This window comes from Sarcophilus harrisii, chromosome 1, assembly GCF_902635505.1.
Source record: "Sarcophilus harrisii chromosome 1, mSarHar1.11, whole genome shotgun sequence".
Classification (NCBI taxonomy): Eukaryota; Metazoa; Chordata; class Mammalia; order Dasyuromorphia; family Dasyuridae; genus Sarcophilus; species Sarcophilus harrisii.
In genome coordinates this window covers 273,101,410-273,125,027 of record NC_045426.1, presented here as the reverse complement: position 1 = coordinate 273,125,027, position 23,618 = coordinate 273,101,410, and the positions used below count along the sequence as shown (strand labels likewise).

Sequence of the window (23,618 nt, the reverse complement as noted above, 5' to 3'; positions counted from 1 at the left end):
GGAGTCTTCTCAGCTGGGAATTCCCTTTACCAATAAAAGCATCAATCCCAATTTTTATTTGGTATTATTATTATTATTATCTATTTTTACCCAGTGAATATCTTACTTTTCTTCAAATTAACAGCAAGAAATAAAATTTATTTTTAATTGTTGTCTATGGCATATCATATCATAATTTTTTAGGTTCTCCCAGAGAATATCTAGAAAATTTCATATTTCCAGTGTTGCTTCCTGGAATGGCTAACCTACTCCATCAAGCTAAGAAGGAAAAATGTTTTGAGGTCAGTTTCTTCTTTTTTTAAAAAAGAGATAGCAGCATTAGAAGTAATTATTTAAATGCCATTTACTTGTTGTTCTCAAAACGAGCAAAAAAGTACATTGGAGATAATTTTATTCATTTTAGTCATTTGCCTATTATCCTTTATAATATCAGGAATGATGATTTTTTTCTTTTCCCTGCATATATTTTAAAATTTCTTATCCTAAATCATTTTGTCCTTTCCATATGGCCTTTCTGAAATCTTTAAGTGTATCTAGTATAAATGTCTTTCCAATTTGATACCCTACACATGCATGTTCCATATTTTTGCTTAACACTAGAGGGCACTCAACTGAAAGAGACTATAAATAGAAAGAACTGATTTAAAAATAATTACAATATATAATCTTAGAATACTGATTTTCAAATCCAGGTTATCACTCACTATCTCATTTGCAATTTGAGTACTACAATAAGTACAAGAAAACTTCACTCATCTTTGATGTGTTCCAAATAATCCTATGCCAAAGCTATTAATGAAAACTGTCTAGAAGTTGACTACTAGAAGGTGCCTGGATGAAATTTTAATTAATTTTTTGTCAAAGAATGGCAAATTATGTTTCTTAAAACTATATTAACCTGCTTGCCCAACAGGTTTACCTAGTGCTAATTTGTACTAGCTAGTACCTAGCCTTACCTTGTGTTGCTAGTATAACCTTAGTATTACTCTGAGCTAATATTGAATTGAAATGTTACAAATGTATTTAATGACAGTTAATAGAGTTGTTTTTTTGCCTTTTGACTTCACATTTCATGTTCAGATTTGACACTTATGTGTATTTTTTCTGTTCCTATAATCTTTTGTAGGTTTTTTCCCTGAAGGTTTCAAAAATAACATTATTGATGATTCAATACTCAGACCTATGTTGACTTTCCTTCATCCAAATCTGTTGTGCAAGTTTACATTTTTACAAATTAAGCTTCCTCCAACCACAATGTCTATAAGGAATTATAAATTTAATGATAACTTAAACAATCTGCTAATCCAAGATGTATCCTGTGCCGTCTACAACTTAAGTTTCATACAAAATACCTGTTGACTACAACAAATACCTATTGTTTGTTGTGATTTAACTGTTTTCTTGAAAAACTTTGTTAAAAAGTCTTATAAGTAATGAAAGTGAAAATGTTTATTTGCATTTTTTTTTTCTGGAAATGCTTTTTCCTCTTCCCAACATTTTGTCTACATTAGAGATTTATAGATCTTTATACACTAAGTATCCTTGCAGTAGGATAGGAGCCCTTTAATAGATACTGTTTTTTTTTTTCTTTGTATCGCTAGCATTTAAATAGTGTCATGTATATAATTGTGTACAAATTATTGGATCAAGGTAAAAGACTTAAATTTGTTTTCTTATGCCATAACCCTTATGGCTTTTTACATTAAAAAAAAACTATCCATATACAATATATTCTTTCTTGCGGTCAACTTGTTTTATTCAAATTGACAGTGAAGTCAAAATAGTTTTATGTATATTCTTTAATTATTGGAATAGCTTGATGAGCCAGTAGATAGAGCACTGGGTATGGAATAAAAAAGAATGACTGAGTCCAAATCTGCCCTCAGATACTCACTAACTGTGTGACAATTTAACTATGTGACTTACTGTGTCTAATTTTGAGCAAATCATTTAATCTTCATTTGCCTCAGTTTCCTTATATGTAAAATGGGGATAATAATAGCATCTATCTCACAGAGTTCTTATGAGAATAAAATGAGATTGTATTGTAAAGCACTTAACCCAGTGCCTGGTACATAGTAAGTGCTATAGAAATGTTGACTATGTTGATGATGATGTGATAAAACTACACATTGTATATTAGCATTACCTTTGATGAATAATCCATTTCTCAGTCTAGTAAACATGACCTTGCACCATGTCACAAATCACAAAAATTTAAGAAATTTACATAAGGGATAGAGATAAATATGTATCAGTAGCCTGGGAATTTGTCTGATTTAAATACGACTGAGAGACTATGGACTTTAGTCAAGACTAGACTTAGAAAAATGGGCTGTCTGGGGGGCAGAGCCAAGATGGCAGAGAGGACACATGCATCTTCCTAAACTCTCCTTCTCCCTCAATCTATTTTAATGATATTCAGCCTCAGAATTAGTGCTTGGCTGTCAGAACTCACAAATATTTGGAGTACAATACATTAACAACAAAGATAATCTAAAAACTCTCCAGAAGAGGTCTATTTTGCTTGTGCCTGGGGATGGAACAGGGTTAGGCCAGGCACAGTCTTCAGGCAAGTTGGCAGTGAGAGCTCAGGGAAACAGCTCACACTGAGCAGACCACGAGGGGGGCGGGCTGTGGTCTCAGCCCTGGGAAAATTTGCTAGAAGAACTTTACCACAGTGTGAGCTACTTTGCCCTGGCAGCAAGCCAGTAGATCAGCAGAAAAGCTATAAACACAGGAGGTAAAGACTGTAACCCCAAAACTCTAGAGTCTCTCGGGATCTGGCCACACCCACCCAGCACCTGAGTAACTAAGTGTGATCCAGGTACAGTCATGGTAGTTAGTCCCAGCATAGCTCTAGTAGCTGCCTTCCCGCTGCTGCTGATTTCAGCACCTAATTTCAGGTCCCAGAACAGCCAGTGAGTGCTGTCCCACTGCCCCTTTACTGCCATTTCCTGTTGCCTGTAGAGGTAGCTTGGAAATACCTCATTGCTCCCAATAAGCAGACTGCAGCTTTTTATTTTTATTTTTTTCAAAATGAGCAAAAAGGCAAAGCCGGATCTAACTATAGATAACTTCTATCTGGAAAGAGAGCAGATTTCAAACCCTGAAGAGACTAAAAACAGTTTGTCTCTAGATCCAAAAGTGGATATGATCTGGTCCCCACCACCCAAGGCTCTCATAGAAGAAATTTAAAAGGATCTTAAAAGAGAGCTAGATGAAAAATGGGGGGAAAAAAGGAAAGCTTTGCAAGAGGTTCAGGATAAGTCATTAAAAGACAGAGTGGATAAAGAAATCAACTCCCTGAAAAACAGAATTTGCGAATTGGAAAAGATAAACAACTCCCAGGAAAACAGAATTTGTGAATTGGAAAAAGAGAATAATCTTTTAAAAAATTTGGCAAAATAGAAAAAAATTCCATAGAACAAAACAACCCATTTAAAAACTCAATTGGACAAATACAAAAAGAAATTAAAAAGCAAATGAAGAAAATAATTCATTAAAAATCAGACTTGAACAAATGGAAATGAATGACTCTAGGAGACACCAAGAATCAGTCAAGCAAAACCAAAAAAATAGAAAAAATGTTAAATACCTACCTGGGAAAACAACAGTCCTGGACAATAGATCTACGAGAGATAATCTAAGGATTATTGGGCTCCCTGAAAATCATGATGAGAAAGAACCCAGACACTATTTTTCAGGAAATTATCAAAGAAAACTGCCCAGATGTTATAGAAGCAGAAGGCAAAATAGACATTGAAAGGATTCATCGATCACTTACTGAAAGAGATCCCAAAATCAAAACTCCAGGAAATATTGTGGCTAAATTCCAGAACTATCACATCAATCTAAAAATACTACAAGCAGCCAGAAAAAAAATTGAAATGCCAAGGAGCCACAATAAGGATCACTCAGGATCTAGCAGCATCCATCTTAAAGGATCAAAGGGCCTGGAACAGTTAGGAGTATAGGAATAAATGGACTTTTCCTTAAAATAGTCAATATTCTTCCAGGGAAGAATATGGATATTCAATGAAATAGGTGAATTCCATTTATTCCTGATGAAAAAACCAGAGCTAAACAAAAAGTTTGACCTCCAAGTATAGGACTCAAGAGAAGCATAAAAAGGTAAAAAGAACTCTTGAGATACTGTATATTTCTGTTATGGGTATACATAAAGAGTACATGTATAATTTGGTTTTACTGTTATAATATACAAAAGGAACTAGAGGTGGAAAGGAAATTGTGCCAGAAAAAGAGAAAAGTAGAGGTAAAAAGAGGGAAACTATATCTCACAAAGAGGCAAAGGAAACCTATTATATCTGAGGGAATGAAAGGAGAAGGATGAACATAGTGTGAATCTTACTCTCATCAGATTTGGCTCAAAGAGAAAATATTAGACATATTTGGTATACATAGAAACTTCTCCCACCTCACTGAAAAGTGGGAGGGGAAAAACAAAAAGGGAAGGATTAGGGTAAATAGAAAGGAATACAGAAATAGTAAGGAAAAGGCTTAAGAAAAGGGGAGGTACTTCAAGGGGAAGGGAGGGATTCTAAAGAGGGAGGGCTGCATGAGGCAAATGGTGCTCATAAGTCTAATACTGGGGACGGGGATAAGGGGAAAAGAAAAGTGAAAAGTATAATCTGGGAATAATAAAATGTCAGGAAATACAGAATTAGGAGTTTTAACCATAAATGTGAATGGGGTAAACTCCCCCATAAAGCAGAGGCAGATAGCAGACTGAATTAAAAGCAGAATCCTACAATATTTTGTTTACAGGAAACACACTTGAAGCAGGGTGATATATAAAGAATAAAGGTAAAAGGTTGGAACAGAATCTACTATGCTTCAGGTGAAGTCAAAAAAGTAGAGGTAGCCATCCAGATCTCAGATCAAGCAAAAGCAAAAATTGGTTTAATTAAAAGAGATAAGGAAGGAAACTATATCTTGCTAAAAGGTACCATGGATAATGAAACAATATCAATAGTAAACATATATGCACCAAGTGGTATAGCATCTAAATTCCTGAAGGAAAAGTTGAGAGAGCTGCAAGAAGAAATAGACAACAAAACTACAATAGTGGAAGATCTCAACCTTGCACTCTCAGAACTAGATAAATCAAACCACAAAATAAATAAGAAAGAAGTTAAAGAGGTAAATAGAATACAAGAAAAGTTAGGTATGATAGATCTTTGGAGAAAACTGAATGGAGATAGAAAGGAGTATACTTTCCCCTCAGCAGTTCATGGAACCTATATAAAAATTGACCATATATTAAGACATAAAGAACTGAAAGTTAAATGCAGAAAGGCAGAAATAGTAAATGCATTCTTCTCAGATCACAATGCAATAAAAATTACATTCAATAAAAAGCCAGGGGAAAATAGACCAAAAAGTAATTGGAAATTAAATAATCTCATCCTAAAGAATGATTGGGTGAAACAGCAAATCAAAGACATAATAATTTTATCCAAGAGAATGACAATAATGAGACAACATACCAAAATGTGTGGGATGCAGCCAAGGTGGTAATAAGGGGAAATTTTTTTATCTCTAGAGGCTTACTTGCATAAAATAGAGAAAGAGAAAATCAATGATTAGGCTTACAAATAAAAAAAGCTAGAAAAAGAGCAAATTAAAAACCCTCAATCAAACACTAAACTTGAAATTCCAAAAGGAGAGATTAATAAAATTGAAAGTAAAAAAAACCTTGAATTTATAAATAAAACTAAGAATTAGTTTTATGAAAAAATCAACAAAATAGATAAACCCTTGGTAAATTTAATTAGAAAAAGGAAAGAGGAAAATCAAATTGTTAGTCTTAAGAATGAAAAGGGAGAAATTTCCACTAAGGAAGAGGAAATTAGAACAATAATTAGGAGTTACTTTGCCCAGCTTTATGCCAGTAAATTTGATAACTTAAATGAAATGGATGAATACCTTCAAAAAATATAGGTTGCCCAGATTAATAGAGTAAATTGGTTAAATAATGCCATCCAAGCTATTAATCAACTCCCTAAAAATAAATCCCCAGGACCAGATGGATTTGCATGTAAATTCTACCAAACATTTATTTTTTATTTTTTTTTTAATTTAATAGCCTTTTATTTACAGGATATATACATGGGTAACTTTACAGCATTAACAATTGCCAAACCTCTTGTTCCAATTTTTCACCTCTTACCCCCCCCACCCCCTCCCCTAGATGGCAGGATGACTAGTAGATGTTAAATATATTAAAATATAAATTAGATACATAATAAGTATACCTGACCAAAACGTTATTTTGCTGTAGAAAAAGAATCGGACTCTGAATTATTGTACAATTAGCTTGTGAAGGAAATCAAAAATGCAGGTGTGCATAAATATAGGGATTGGGAATTCAATGTAATGGTTTTTAGTCATCTTCCAGAGTTCTTTTTCTGGGCATAGCTAGTTCAGTTCATTACTGCTCCATTAGAAATGATTTGTCTACCAAACATTTAAAGAACAATTAACTCCCATGCTACATAAAATATTTGAAAAAATAGGGAATGAAGGAGCCCTACCAAATTCCTTTTATGACACAGACATGGTACTGATACCTAAACCAGGTAGGATGAAAACAGAGAAAGAAAATTATAGACCAATCTCCCTAATGAACATTGATGCAAAAATCTTAAATAAAATCTTAGCAAAAAGATTACAGAAAATCATTTTTATGATGATACATCATGACCAATTAGGATTTATACCAGGAATGCAGGGCTGGTTCAATATTAGGAAAAGTATTAGCATAATTGACAGTATCAATAATCAAATTAACAAAAACTATATAATCATCTCAATAGATGCAGAAAAAGCATTTGATAAAATCCTACACCCATTCCTGTTAAAAAACATTAGACAATATAGGAATAAATGGACTTTTCCTTAAAATAGTCAATAGCATCTATTTAAGACCATTAGTAAGCATCATATGTAATGGTGATAAACAAACCATTCCCAGTAAAATCAGAAGTGAAACAAGGTTGCCCACTTTCACCATTACTATTCAATATTGTATTAGAAACACTAGCTTTAGCAATAAGAGATGAAAAAGAAATGAAAGGAATAGAGTAGGTAATGAGGAAATCAAATTATCACTCTTTGCAGAAGATATTTTGGTATACTTAGAGAACCTCAGAGATTCTACTAAAAAGCTGTTATGGGCCAGAACTCTGAAACAAGGATTCTTAAAAGGTGTTAAGTCAGTGGAATTGATAAAGACAATGGTTATCTAGTATACCATGATGCTTAATAGTTCTCTACGTTTAGTATGATTGATTTAATCTTACAACAAATAATGATTTCTTAGTGATATAATGATTGGTTTATACTCAGTGTAGAGCATATAAATCAGGTGGGATTCAGAGCCAGGGAGGACAAGAGGACTGGAAGCAGGAGGTCAAACTCTTGGAGCCAAGTAGAGACAGATTCATTCCATCTTCCACCTTTGTGGTGGCTGGAGGTTGAAGCTCAACCCCTTGGACTCAGAGAGATTCATTCCATCTTCATCAACCTTGTGGTGGCTGGGACAGCCTCCTGCATTTTCTCCACTGAAACCAAGTGCCGTCTGAAGGCCAAGAGAAAGCTAGCTGAGTACCAGGCAAAGGAGACAATAAGGAATTTGGACTTTAACACCTGGTTATTCTTTTGGTGATTAATCTAGTGAAATGAAGGCTGCTCCAAGACCTCCAGAAAAATCAAATAAGAACAGAACATTTTGGCACCCAACATGGGGCTAATAACCTACATCTGTGACCCAGAAATTAGGGTAAGTACAAAAATAGACAAGAAGGAAACTTTGTAAAGGGCTAAACTAGTATTTCAGCTGAAATGGGACAAATATTTAGAAAGGAACCTTTTCCACTTTAAGGAAAATGTGTCAAAAGCGTAGTTAAACTCATTAAAAGCCAAGGTTTGATTGTAACTTGGGAGCAGATCATTGAACTATTAGAAACAGTACAGTACACATCTCCTTGGCTCTCTAAGGAAAATGAATTAGATCTAGATGAGTGGAAGTTAGTAGGAGAGCAATTAAGTGAATATTACAATGATAATGGTACCAATTCAATTCCTAAAGAAACATTTTATACATATAACTTCCACAACTTTAGCAAAGTTGCAGGATACAAAATAAATCCACATAAATCATCAACATTTTTATACATCACTAACAAAATCCAACAGCAAGAGATACAAAGAGAAATTCCATTCAAAATAACTGTTGATAGCATAAAATATTTGGGAATCTATCTGCTAAGGAAAAGGCAGGAACTATATGAGCAAAACTACAAAACACTTTCCACATAAATAAAGTCAGATCTAAACAATTGGAAAAATATTAAGTGCTCCTGGATAGGTTGAGCGAATATACTAAAGATGACAATACTACCTAAACTAATCTATTTATTTAGTGCTATACCAATCAGACTCCCAAGAAACTTTTTTAATGATCTAGAAAAAATAACAAAATTCATCTGGAAGAACAAAAGGTCAAGAATTTCAAAGAAACTAATGAAAAAAAAAATCAAATGAAGGCGGCTTAGCTGTACCTGATCTAAAACTATATTATAAAGCAGCGGTCATCAAAACCATTTAGTATTGGCTAAGAAATAAACTAGTTGATCAGTATAATAGGTTAGATTCACAGGAAAAAATAGTCAATAACTATAGCAATCTAGTATTTGACAAACCCCAAATCCCTAGCCTTTGGGATAAGAATTCATTATTTGACAAAAATTGCTGGGAAAATTGGAAATTAGTATAGAAGAAAGTAGGCATTGACCCATACTTAACACTGTATACCAAGATAAGATCAAAATGGGTTCATGATATTAAGAATGAGATTTTAGAAGAACATAGGATCGTTTACCTCTCAGACCTGTGGAGGAGGAAGGAATTTGTGACCAAAGAAGAACTAGAGGTCATTATTGATCACAAAATAGAAAATTTTATTATATTAAGTTAAAAAGCTTTTGTACAAATAAAACTAATGCAGACAGGATTAGAAGGATTAGAGAAAGCAATAAACTGGGAAAACATTTTTACAGTTAAAGGTTGTGATAAAGGCCTCATTTCCAAAATATATAGAGTTGACTCTATAAGAAATCAAGCCATTCTCCAATTGATAAACGGTCAATTTTCAGATGAAGAAATTGAAACTATTTCTAGTCATATGAAAAGATGTTCCAAATCATTTTTGATCAGAGAAATGCAAATTAAGACAACTCTGAGATACCATTACACACCTGTCAATTTGGCTAAGATGACAGGAAAAGATAATGAGACATGTTGGAGGGGATGTGGGAAAACTGGGACACATGCAAGATAAAGAAAGGAGGAACAGAATTTGAAACAAAATTTTAAAAAAATTAAAAAAAATTTTTTAAATTAAAAAATAATTTGTAACAATTAAAAAATAAAAATAAAAATTTGAAACTTAAAATTTTAAAAAATTAAAAATGTTAAAATACTTTTACATGCAATTGGGAAAATATAAAATATAAATATGAAAAGGAAAAAAGTAAACTTGAGACAAAAATAATTGGATTAGTAAGGAAATAAAACTAGTGAATATAGACCAGGGGGGTCTTAATTTATTTTAATTTTTTTAATATCATGGATCACTTAAACAGTTTTTATGGAACCCCTTCTCAAATAATGGTTTTTTTAAAATTTTATTTGTAATTGAAGGAAATGTAAAAGTTACTAAAATACTTTTTAGCTAGTGGAAGTAAAGATATAATTTTTCCTACCCAGTTTTACAGACTCCCTTGAAATCTGAACCACAGGTTTAAAAACTCTGGTATAGGCAATTTCTGAAGTTTTATGGTCAAAGGAAGGAAATATCACCATATGGCCCAAAATTACACTGCTCTTTCCACCCTAAGGTAGACTGCCAAGGACTCATACAGTCCTGATTCTTATCCTGGAAGGGCCTGATACCAAATGGATCTATTCATCTCCTGGGTTATTGTCCCCAGCCTGGAATTTTATCCCATTTCTATCACCAGTTTGTTTTTATGTCTTCCCAAGTATAGATAACCAGCATCTATTTCCACAAAGGCACTCAGTGAACAATATGGGTATCAGATACAGGAAAGCTTTTTATTTCCTCCACCACAGAAAATGCATAAGACACAAAGAATTCAGGCACCCATGAACCAATATAGAAATCATGATACATTCAAATGATAGATTTCATTCTCTCCCCTGGGTAAAGGCACTTTTGAGTGCTTCTAAGCAAACACTTCCCATTTTTCTCAAACTTGTACTATGATGAGACATAGATCTTCTGATCCTTTATGATATGGCTTTAGTTTTCCAGCTTTTCAATTCACTGGGCACCATCTTTTTTTTTTCTCGGAAAAGTGTAATTTTAAGGGAATCTCTCTATGGACAGCAATACCTTACTCTGAAAATCAGAACTGATAAACTTAAAAGTAATGGAATCTGTAAAGCTGGAAATATCCATTCTTTCTCTCTCTACCCTCCGACCTGTGCCAGAAAAGGAAATAAATTCTTAAGAAAGCAGCTGGAAATTGAAAATTCAGAAACTCCAATTTCTGATTCTACTGAACAAGCCTAAGCAAATTTCTGTGAGCTTCTGCCAGGCACTGTTCTCCTGATGAGACAGAACAGATCCCTTTTGTTTTGCCATCCTTGTTCCATCCCAGTCTAGAAGCTGAAGGGGAAGAAAACTCAAGAAAAGAAAAAACCTCAGAAACATTGATTCTTCCTCCTATAAGAATCTAAGCTCTTGAATTCTTAGTCACCTCAACCTTAGGAAGCAGTCTTTAATATTGAAAGCTAAATATGAAGTTGCTTAGACACACAACTACTTCCAGGAGAAGTGCCTTTCTAACAAAGGTTCATAACCAATAATTTTTTCAACTTAATTAAAAGGATTCAACAAATTGATCATGGGGTTTCCCTGTCCAACTTCCAACTCTTTCCAGTTAATATTTGATGTTCCACATATTTTATGTTCCCCGATATGCTTTGGATTTTTTGTTATAATAGCTTTTCATTTTTCTATATACATGCAAAAATAGTTGTTAACATTCATCTTTGTAAAACCTTGGGCTCCAAGTTTTTCTCCTTCGTTTTCCCCTTTCCTCCTCCTCTAGACAGCAAACAATCCAATATTGGTTAAACATGTGCAGTTCTAAGCATGTTTCCACATTCATCATGCTATGCAAGAAAAAATCAGACCAAAAGGGAAAAAAGAAAACATGAGAAAGAAAAAACAAACAAACAACAACAACAACAAAAAGGTGAAATTGCTATGCTTTGATCTGTACTCAATCTCCATAGTTCTCTCTCTAGATGTGAATGGCTTTTTCCATTGCAGATCTATTGGAATTGCCTTGAATTACCCCTTTGTTGAAAAGAGCTAAGTGTTTTTGGGTTACTTTTGCTCATGTCCCTAAGTCCTGATGATTCTCTTAGGATTTTAGGAGGCAACAGCAGTTGTCCATTAAATTCAGTTTTTGATTTCCTTCCTGTCACTAATCCTCAAATACATAGTCAAAATCAACAAACAGCAAGGTTTTATAAATTTACCATAACTCATTTGTGTTTTGGTGCTTATAAAGACCTTCCCTAAAAACAATTAGGGGGAAAAAAACCAAAACTATACTGAAAGTAGCATTAACAAAAACTTCTCTCTTGGGGGGAGTGATGGTTGGGATAGGGCATTTAGTCTCAGATTAACAGTGTATTTTTAAAAAAATTTCTAATTTTATTTTTTTTTTTAGTTTTCAACATTTACTTTTATAAGATTTTGATTTCCATTTTTTCTCTCTTCCCCTCTAAGATGACAGGCAATGTAGTGTAGGTTATACATGTCCAATCATATTAACCACATTTCTACATTATTTGTTGTTTAAAGAAGAATCAGAACAAAAGGGAAAAACTATGAGAAAGAAAAAACAAAAAAAATGTGAAATTAGTATGCTTCGATCTGCATTCTGACCCTGTAGTTCTTTCTCTGGATGGGTATAACATTTTCCATCAAAAACATTACAATTTTAGCATTTAAAACTCTCTTCCTGTGCACACACAAAAATCTCAAAGGAGATTACAATAGCTTTTAAAGACAAAGCTCCCTTGGTCATTTTGGTTCAAGTTACAGTTGTGATCCAGATTTACAAGGTGTGAAAATCATTATAACATTGTGTCTCAACTTCAATATTCATCTTTTATACCAATCAATCAATCAAATATTTATTAATGTACCAGATACTATGCTTGGAATACAAGTACAGAGAATGAAACAATCTGCAGTAAGCTTATCTTTAATAGGTCAGAAAATAGAGACATGAAATTTATATGCAACATAAATATAAAGTGAATAAATACAGATATGTACAGTAAGTAGTTCAGTGCAAGATGGTTAAGGAAGCAGAAGAGTAGCAATTGGGGGATCAGGAAAAGCTTCTTGTAGAAGATGGTGCCTGAGAAGAGTCTTGAAGGGAGGTACCCAGTGATGCAGAAATAAGGAAGTACATTTTAGGCATGGAGGGTGGCCACTGAAGACATGGAGACAGGAGAATGGTGTATACTCTATTATATCAGAGACAAACCTAGTTTGGCTAGATCACAGTTTATGAGTTGGGGAACAGTCTTCCATAAGGATAGGTTATGTAGGGCTTTAAGAATACAGCAGTTTGTATTTTATTCTTGGAGAAGTAAAAAGCCAGTGAATTTAGTTGAGTAGGAGAGTCATGTGATGAGATATACACACAAGGGAAATTATTTTAGCAGCAGTATTTATAAAATATATTAGTGACCTGAGGCAGAGAGAAAAATTAGGAGCCTTTCACAGTTATCTAAGCAAGAGGTGAGTGGGCCTAAACTAAAATGATAGGTGTGTGGTTGGAGAGAAGTTGGGTTCAAGAGATGTTGTAAAGACAGAAATAGCAAGATTTAAAAACTGATTAAGATATGTGGATGTGGACAAATAAGAGGTTAGGAATAATGCCAAGGTTACAAACATGGTAGATTGGAAATATGATGGTACTTTTATTCAGTTTTAGTCATGTTGAGTTTGAGATATCTTTTTGAAATGCAATTTAAAATGTACAATTGATGATAGAAGACTAAAGCTCAGGAAAGAGACTAGGGTATAGATTTATGATTTACCTGCATTGAGATAATAAGTGAACTTTTAAGAACTCTTAAGACATCACCAAGAAAGAGTTTAGGGGGATTGGAAAAGAGAGTCTAAAACAAATTTGGAGCATGATCTCAATGTTGAGATAGCAATGGAGACTGAAAAGGAGAGGTCAGATAGATGTAAGAAGGAAATCATATTACAAAAACTCAGAGAGGAGAGACTATCCAGGAGTAAAAGACAGTCAACAGGGTCAAATTGAACGAATATATTGAGAAGAATGAGGACTGAGAAAAGTCTCTACTGGATCTATATCTCAAAGAAATAATAAAAGAAAAAGGCTCACATATGCAAAAATGTTTGTGGCAGCCCTTTTTTGAAGTGGCAAGGAACTGGAAGCTGAGTGGATGCCCATCAGTTGAACAATGGCTGAATAAGTTATGGTATAAGAATGTAATGGAACAATATTGTTCTGTAAGCCTAGAAAGACTTTCATGAACTAATGCTAAGCAAAGGGAGTAAAAAAAAGAGAACATTGTACACAACAAGAACAAGATCAACTATGATGGACTTGGCTCTTTTGATTTAAGATGATTCAAGGGAATTCCAATAGACTTGTGATGGAAAGTACCATCCAGAGAAAGAACTATGGAGACTGAATGTGGATCACTTTCTGTTATTGTTGTTGTTGTTTGCTTTTTTTCCTTTGTGTTTTTTTCCTTTCACCTTTTGATCTGATTTTTCTTGTGCAGCAGGATGAATTTGGAATTATGTTTGGAAGAGATGTACATATCTGACCCATATTGAATTGCTTGCTGTCCATGGTAGGGGGTGGGGAGGAAGATAAGGTTTTGCAAAGATAAATGTTGAAACCTTTTTTTTCACATTTATACATTTTCTTCTTTTTCTTTTTTTTTTTAATTAAAGATTTTTATTCACATAACATATACATGGATACTTTTTTTCAACAATGACCTTGCAAAACCTTCTGTTCCAAATTAACCCCTCCTTCCTCCCACCTCCTCCCCCTAGATGGCGGATAGTCCAATACATATTAAATATATTAAAATATATGTTAAATCCTGTAATGCTAACTTTCTGGAGGTCATCTGAATGAGTCTTGGTTTCAGCAGAATAATCACTACAAGAATATCAGGAATAAAGTCCAAAGTCTTTATTATCTCCTTCATAGTCTGTCTCCTTCACTTGGAGCCGGGCTAGCTTTCTGGGGGACCTTCAGATGGACCTTGGTCTTCTTAGTGAAGGAATGCAGGAGGCAGGAGAGCCACCAGAGGCTGGTCAAGTCTTCTCTGTCTCTGGCTGAGTTTGTCCCCAGTTTACATACTCTATTACAATTAAATCAATTCATCATACTGAGTATAAACTAATCATTATATCACTAGGGAACTATTATTTGTTGTAAGATTAAATCATACTGAACTAGAGAACTATTAATCACCATGCTAAACTAGATAACCATTGTCTTATCAATTCCACTATTAACATCTTGTAAGATTCCTTGTCTCAAGAATATTTCTCCAGAGTTCTGGCTCATTACAAAATCCAATATATATGTATATGTATTTATACAATTATCTTGCTGCACAAGAAAAATCAGATTAAGAAGTAAGAAAAAAAAACTGAGAAAGAAAACAAAATGGAAACAAATAACAACAGAGAGAGTGAGAATGCTATGTTGTGGTTCACACTCAGCTCCTAGAGTCCTCTCTTTGGGTGTAGATATGGCTCTCTTCATCACTGAACAATTGGAATTAATTTGAATCATCTCATTGTTGAAGAGAGCCACGTCCATCAGAATTGATCATCATATAGTCATGTTGTTGGCATGTATAATGATCTCCTATTTCTGCTCATTTCACTCAGCATCAGTTCATGTAACTCTCTCAGTCCTTTCTGTAATCATCCTGCTGGTTGTTTCTTAAAGAACAATAATGTTCTTTCACATTCATATACCATAACTTATTCAGCCATTCTCCAATTGATGGACATCCATTCAGTTTCCAGGAAAACTATCTTTATACATATTTGGAAAAAATAAAAAGTTATTTAATAAAAAGAAACCAATGGGAACTTTTCCCCCATTAGTATTTTATTATGCAAAGATAGTTTTCAACATTCATTTTTATAGAACTTTGTGCTCCAAATTTTTCTCCCTCCCTTCCTTACTTCCCCTCTCCCCAGGACAGCAAACAATAGATTAAACATATGCATAAATAGATTAAACATATGCAATCCTTTTAAACATATTTCCATATTTATCATGTTGAATCATTGGTAACTTTGTAGAATGTAGTTACAGCTGAGTTATGAAGTTGGAAGTCAAACTGCAAAGGGTTGAGAACTGAGAGAGAGGAGAGAAAGTTGGAAGTAAAGATTGTAAATAGCTTTTAAAAATATTTTTCTCAATCTCACATGAATGCATTTTTTACATTTGTTGTTAAGTATTGAGTTCCAAATTCTTTCCTTCCCTTTGTTCTTTTCTCCTCCCAGAAATGATAAGCAATGTGATATATATTATACATGTGTAATCATGTAAAACATTTCTGTTTTAGTCATTTTGTGGGGGAGAAAGCCCATAAAGAAAACAAGGAAAGTAAAAAGTGATAAGCTTTAATTTGCATTCAGACTCATCAGTTCTTTCTCTGGAGATGGAAAATATTTTTCATCATGAATCCTCTGAGATTTTCTTAGATCATTATGTTACTGAGAATAGCTTTCTCAGTTTTTCATCATAAATATTGCTGTTATGTGTATGTGTTCTGGTTCCACTCACTTCACTTTATATCAGTTCCTGTAAATCTTTCCAGCCTTTTCTGAAGTTATCTTGCTCATCTTTCCCCCCCTTTTCTCTCCCCCCCCCCAAGGTAATTGCGGTTAAATGACTTGCTCAGGGTCACACAGCTAGGAAGTGTTAAGTGTCTGAGATCAAATTTGAACTCAGGTCCTCCTGACTTCAGGGCTATGTGCTCTATCCACTGTGCCACCTAGCTCACCCTTGCTCATCATTTCTTATCGCACAGTAATATTCCATTACAATCATATATCCCATCTTGTTCAGTCATTTCCTAACTGATGAGCATAGCCTCAATTTCCAACTCTTAGCCATTAAAAAATCCTGTTACAAATACCCTTGTACAAATATGTCTTTTACTCATCTTTTAAAATTTTTTTTGGCATACGTATCTACTAGTGGTATTGCTCAGTCAAAAGATATGCACAGTTTTGTAGCCCTTTGGGTACAGTTCCAAATTGTTCTCCATAATTCACAACTCTGCTAATAGTGCATTAGTGTTCCAGTTTTTCTACAACTCCTCAACATTTATTGTTTTTCTTTTCTATCACATTAGGCAATCTAACAGATGTGAGGTGGTACCTCAGAGTTGTTTATAAATAGCTCTTTAAGGAGTTTGACAGAGAAAGAGAGAAATATAGGATGGTAGCTTGAGCAGATGGCAAGGTCTAATGAAAGATGGGAGATACTTGGATATGTAGGGAAAGAACTTTTTAATAAGGAGAGGTCAAAAATTGAGAGAGGGGGGAATTATTCAGGCTTTAGTCTGCTAGAGAAGATATGATGGGATGAGATCAAAGGGACATGTGTAGAGAAGTTTTATAGATAACTGGGGCGGGGGATGAGGCAAAAGCGTCAGAATACCAAGAAGTAGGAGGAACATATATCTAGAAAGAGAACATAATGGCCCAGGAGGGATAGTGAATAGTCATGAATGTATAGCAGTAGCATTAGGATTCAGGATACAAAATGACTCTCACTATACTTTGCTGTTTCCTTTATGAATTTATATTCCTAGGAGATACAGGAGAAAATAATCCTATCAAAAATAAGATTCTCAAAATAATATAAAATTAAACAAATAATGGGAAGGGAAGGTGGTTAAAAATTGTTAGATGTACTAAAAAGGAAGGGATTCAAATGTGATATTCCAGAAACTTCTCATCAGTGAAGTAGAATTTTTTAAGACACTTTTAGAAAATTGGAATGGGACAGCTAGATGATATAGGAGATGGACCTGGAGTCAGGGAGACTCCTTTTCATGAACTGAATTTGGCTTGAGACACTTACTAGCTGTGTGGCAAGTCATTTCATCCTGTTTGCCTCAGTTTCCTCATATGTAAACTGAGCTGGAAAAGGAAATGGCTAAGAAAACCCCAGATGGGGTCATGAAAAGTCAGAAATAACAATATCCAAGTATATAATAAGAGAATAAAACTCAAAATAGTCAAGATTAGAAGAGAATAAAAATAAGAAAGAAGACAAAGTAACATCTTGAAACCAGGTGCTACAAGATTAAGAAGCTGAATTTAATTACAATTAATTAGGAAAATTCAAGAAATAAACAAGAATAGTGAAGGAAGTCTATAGATGTTGACTATATCACATGTATATAAACAAAATTAATTGCAGGGATAAAGTGTTGGTTTAAAATAGGAAGCTAGTAAAGATCATTACAAAAGAAATAAAAAGAATAAAGCAAGCCTTACAATCATTGCTTTAAATGTGAACATAATAAAAAATCCAATAAAAAGAAACAAAGTAGTAGAATGGATAAGAAAACCAAACCCACGAATCTGATGTATATAAGAAACAATAAAAAATAAAGATACATACATTATGCAAATGAGTTTTATTGTTATTCAGTCATTTCAATCATGCTCAGCTCTCCATGACCTCATCTGAGGTTTTCTTGGCAAAGATACTAGAATGGTTGGCTATCTCCTTCTGCAGCTCATTTTACAGATGAGGAAACTGAAGCAAACAGGATTAAGAGACTTGCTCAGGGTCACACAGCTAGTGTCTAAAATTGTATTTGAACTCAGGAAGATGAGTCCTCCTGACTTCAGGTTCAGCACTTTATCCACAGTGGCACCTAATTGCCTGTGCCATGAGAGACTTAAACAAAATTAGCAATGCATCAGGGGATCCCAAGAAGCCAGGTATTGAAACCTTGTTATCTGACAAAGCAAAAGTAAGAATTCACAATATTAAGAATGACAAACAGAAAGAGTACATTATACTTAGAGGTGCTATAAACAAAAAGACAATAACATCATTTTTAAACATATATCCATCAAATGCCATCCAGATTTATAAAAGGATTTTAATATTCTCCTTTCAGAGCTGAATACATCTGGGGAAAAGGCAAATAAAAAGTAAAGAACAGAGTATAGGCATACCTTGGTGTTATAATGGGTTTGGTTCTGGATCATGCAATAAAGTAAAGATAGCAATAAAATGAGTCACATGAATTTTTTGTTTTCTCAGGGCATATAAAAGTTATGTTTACACTATACTGTGCTCTGTTAAGTGTGCAATATTATTATATTTAACAAAACAGTATGTATACTTAATTAAAATATTTTATTGCTAAAATAAGTTAACTTATATGAACCTTCAGTGAGTCAAAATCTTTTTGCTGGTGGAGGGTCTTGCTTTGATGTTGATGGTTGCTGACTGCTGGATGCTGGAGTGGCTTTGGGAATGTCTTAAACTAAGACAACAATGAAGTTTGCTACACTGATTGACTCTACCTTTCTCTTGAACACTTAGAAGCCATTGTAAGGTCATTAATTGGATTCTTTCTTTTTTATGTATTGATAGTAATTTGCTATCTTTTTTTTTTTTATTAAAGCATTTTGGATTTTTTCAATATTTTTGTGTCTCAAGAAATAGGGAGGCCCATGGAGAAGAAGGGGGGCAGGGATGGCCAGTCTGTGGAGAAGTTAGAACACATTTATCATATAATTTCTTTGTCATATATGAATGCAATTTGTGATAACCCCAAACAATTACAATAATAAACCTATGATCACTGATTTCATTACCATAATGGATATAATGATAACAAAAAAGTTTAAAATATTATAAAAATTGCAAAAATTTGACAGAGATACAATATAAACACATGCTGTTTGAAAAACAGACCTGCCAATATACTTGATTGACTCAGGGTTGCCACAAATTTTCAAATTGTTAAAAAATAAACATATGAAAAGCAATAAAATGAAGTATACCTAATTGCAAAAACCTTATAGTATCTTTTTTGAAAATTTAAGATTGAATATACATTTTTAAAAGCAGTATCCTTACCATTATAAATCATCTACCAAGGCAGAAAGAAATGATAAATAAATTTCAAAAATCAGCAACATTTATGTCATAATGCAATAAAATAATAGAGAACATTAGCATAACACTTAGATCTAAATATAGATAATAATGACATGACATACTGAATGAATGGGTCAAAAACTAAATCATAGAAACAATTAGGAAATAACTTTGAATTTGATCAACTAGAAAACATAAATTACTTAGGAAAAGATTCCCTGTTTGATTAAAAAAAAAATCTGGGAAAAGAGGACAGCAGTCTGACATAAATTAGACTAACATGCTCTATTCCACAATAAATTTGAAATAGATACTTCATTGCAATATTAAAGATCATATTATTAAAAATTAGAGGAGAAATAGATCATGCTATATGAAAGAATTTTATTCTTGACCAAACAAGATAGAGGCATTTACAAAAGTTAAAATAAATAAGTAATGAACTTACAATACAACCCAAATTAGCACAAAAGAATTCTTGAAAATTAGAGGTGACATAGACAAAATGGGAACAAAACATTAGAAAATGATGAAACTAATCTTTAATTAACCTATTCAAAAAATGAGAAATCAAACTGCCAAAATAAAAAATTAACAAGATAAATTTACAACATATTAAAAAACACCAGAATTTCCTGAGTTACTGCAGTTATAGTTCTCTCTCTCTGTTTTTCTCTCTCTTTCTCTCTCTCTCATATATATATATATTATGTATATATATATATATATATATTTCTGCTAAGAGAACTGAGAATTTAGAAGAAATATAAGATTATCTGCAAAAATATAAGCAAAACAAAAACATAAATCTTAACTCATTGCCAAAAAGTGTGATTGAATATGTTATAAAGGAGAACTCTGGTCCAGATGATTTTAATAGAATATTCTATCAAGTGTTTAAAGAAAATGTAATATTTATGCTAAGCAATTATTCCAAATAAGAAAGAAAACATTCTTCCAAACTCTCTTTATAAAACAAATACTGATTATTAAATGAAACGAGGAGAAAGAGAACTATAGGTCAATATCACTAATGAAAACATTGAAAAAAATTTAAAAACCTGGCAGAAGTGTTTTGGTTAGCTGTTATTCTAATATATCCTATGCAAAAAACTCTTGACATAGAACTGAATGGGAAATAAAGCAGTGGGGGGAGAGAGTAGGAATGAAAGTAAAAAATATAGCATATTAAATGCTATATTATGAAGTAATATCAGCAAAACTGATTAAAAAGAAAATAAATAGGAAAATAGATCAACGAATTGGGTAAAGAAAAGAATCAGAAACTATCAAACTTAGTCCACTGTTTGATAAAATCAAGAACCCTACTTAGGGAAGGACTCAGTTCCTTAGTTTCAGGACTCAACTAGAACTTCTGGAGAAATGGCTTACTAGAAAATAGGTTTAGAGTAGCATTTTCTACCATAAACCATAACAAATTCCAGATGGCTCAAATGGTACTAAAATAAATCTATTATTTCATTGAATCTGGAATTTCCTCCTTATCTTGCCCAGACTCAGCCTCCATTGCATTTCCCATCCATCTATGTTTCATACTAAACTTTCTGCTTGTCTCCACTCAGGATTTCTTGTCTACTCCTCTCCACCAGAAAATTGTACTGTCTTTGGAATCATCCTGGACTTTGGTAGTCCAGTTTAAAGAATGAATGGGAGTTACCTTGCTGTAAAAAAGCCCATATAGTGACATTTTGCTCTATGAAATCAATTTTTTTTGTTTATTTGTTTGTTTTTGGTAATCAACAAATAAGGACAAATAGGATCTTATATTCTCTATATCTTTCAAGTCACTGTTTGTTTATACTGGGTTTGCCTTCCATGGCTTCTCTTTGCTTTATGAAATTTTTCTCTTAATTGTTCATCTTCCTTCTTCAAAAGATTTTACAGATAAGTTTATAATCTAATTTGGTGTTGCTTAACAGCCATTTTCCTCCATTTGTTAAGTAAGTTGAATATATGCTGATTAATATACTTTCTGGGTTCTTTAACATCTGGATAAAAATGTATTATCAGCATAATTTCTGTTTTCCATTTTTTATTTTTGAATTTCAATACATTGCTTAAATAATTCAGGGTTAAATCTTTTAAAATTGAATGCTATGTTGTTTTCTCATTATACTACTTTGTTCTTATTTGTTATAAATTCTGATCTAGCTCTGATGAGTGTTGTTCCACTAGGCATAGATAATCTGACTTTGAGATAACTCTAAAATGCATGAAAACTTTTTCTGTCTGTTAAAACATCAGTTTCATCCTTTGCGATGTTATTTGATATTCTAATAGTCACTGTCAAATGCCTAACAGATTTCTTTTTTATGTATTCATAATAGAGAGCTATGAAGCTTCTTTCTATATCATCTATAAGGTTTTGGCTTCTCTGATTTTTTTTCTCCTGAATCATATTTTTCCATTTTTTCATTGATGTCCTCCATTGGCAGGGTGTATATTATTTTGATTTGGAAGATCTTATAAAATCATTGATTTAGAGCTGGAAAGAATTTTAGAGATCATTGAGTCCAATCCTCTCATTTTATAGATAAAGGAAGTGAGGCACAAAGAGATTAAATGTCCTGTCCGGGTTTAAATAGGTAAGTGTCTGAGGCAGTACTTAAATTCAGGTTTTTCTGACTACAAATTCAGGGCTCTCTCCATAATGCCATCTAGCTGCCTCTATCAAAATCTTTATAAAATTTTTCTACCACTTAGTTATCCTCAGCCATCAAAGTTGGTGAAAAGCTGCAATTATTTTAATGTTTATCTTTGTGCAAATACTTATCAATGGTAGTATCACTGGTGATAACTAGATAACCCATGAAATAACTTTTTTCATAGTTTTGGTATATACAACAAAATCTTCTCTACCAACTTCTTTTGTTGCCTCTCCAAGGAGACTTAGTGAGCTATTCTTTTTAGCTACAAACTCTTTCTTTTGGTTTTGTTACAGCAAAAATGTCACTATTGATATTGAGCTAATGGTATTAAGAATTCAAATGGACACTCTTCCCAAAGAACAACATCATAAACAAATTTAGAGGGAAATGGTAGTTTTCATACAGTGGCTGTGAGAAGAATTCTTAACCAAACAATGGGTGAAGAAGAGCATGAAAGCTGAAGTACATCATTTCAATTACCTTATAAATATTTAGGGAACTCTTTGTACTTGACATTTATGGTTTTTATTATGATGATATTGATGGTTCAGTTATTAAGTTTTTTTTTCAATTGTGTCTACATTGGGATTACCTCTTCTGTTGCTGATATTTATAACTTTGCTTCTTGCTCCTTTTTTCTGGGATGAAATTGTGTTAGTAATTATCTGATTTTTTTCTGTCACTGTTTTTGAGTCACTTATCCATTTGTCTTCTTTATTCATGTCTGACAGAAAAGTCCATCTGTTTGTTACCAAATGCTTATTGAACTGACACTCTTTCTTTATTTGTACTCTTAGATTCTAACATTATTATTTTCCTTCTTTAATATACAATTATTCTTTGTTTATAGTTCTGTGTTTTTCATCCTTGATTTATATCCCCCTTTTCCCCTAAGTATTTTAACCAGGATTCTACTCCTTGTCTTTACAGCTCGCTAGTGAGAGTTTCTCTGTTGATCTTGATTACTATATAAACCATTTAGTTCATACTTCCTTGATATCTTTTTCTTTGCTTTTCTTCTCTACTGTTTTTCCTATCTCTTTTCTCTTCCCTGTTCATTTGTTTTCCTTTTTCCCTTGCAGCTACCCAGCAGATAATTTTTAAACTAAACAACAACTGAACAATATCCTCACTGTTCCTGCATGTCTTAAGTATGCATAACACGTCTAAGCTTTTCTAGAACAGAAGAACATGATTTCTTCCATTTTATTTCTTTGCATCAAAAGTTACTAAATTTGTCTGCATTGTATTCATATGTAAGATAATTTGACTTTTTTAAAGTACATATAATAAATAGATTAACAGACACTTTTTCCAATGGAAAATGAATCTTTATAACAAAATTTTGCTATAAATGCCAACAGGAACAAGGCTTCTTTTATAAGAAGAAAGAGATACTTTCATTAGACTTAGAATTGTTGTTTTGTTTAAATCATAATAGAACCATTTATTCTAGTTACATATTTTTATTACTATACAAGTATTTTCTTATTTTGATTAATAATGCTACTTTGAAGTGATTCCTTATCTTGAAATCCAGTGCAATGTGTTATGGTCCAGTACATTCTGATTTTATTATCTTATAAATAGAATTTCAATTCCATTTCCCCCCCCCCAAAAGCTTTTGATGATTCAATTAAATTTAATGAAC

At 33.0% G+C, this 23,618-nt stretch overlaps 1 protein-coding gene across 1 annotated transcript in view; it reads left to right on the top strand.

Moving 5' to 3' along the window:
* The window catches only part of IQCK (IQ motif containing K), a 129,928-nt gene that overhangs the window by 31,340 nt on the left and 74,970 nt on the right, over positions 1-23,618 (top strand). The window contains exon 4 of the mRNA XM_031942607.1: positions 184-281. Within this exon, the coding sequence (XP_031798467.1) occupies positions 184-281 (98 nt within the window). The remainder of the gene's footprint in view (positions 1-183; positions 282-23,618) is intronic.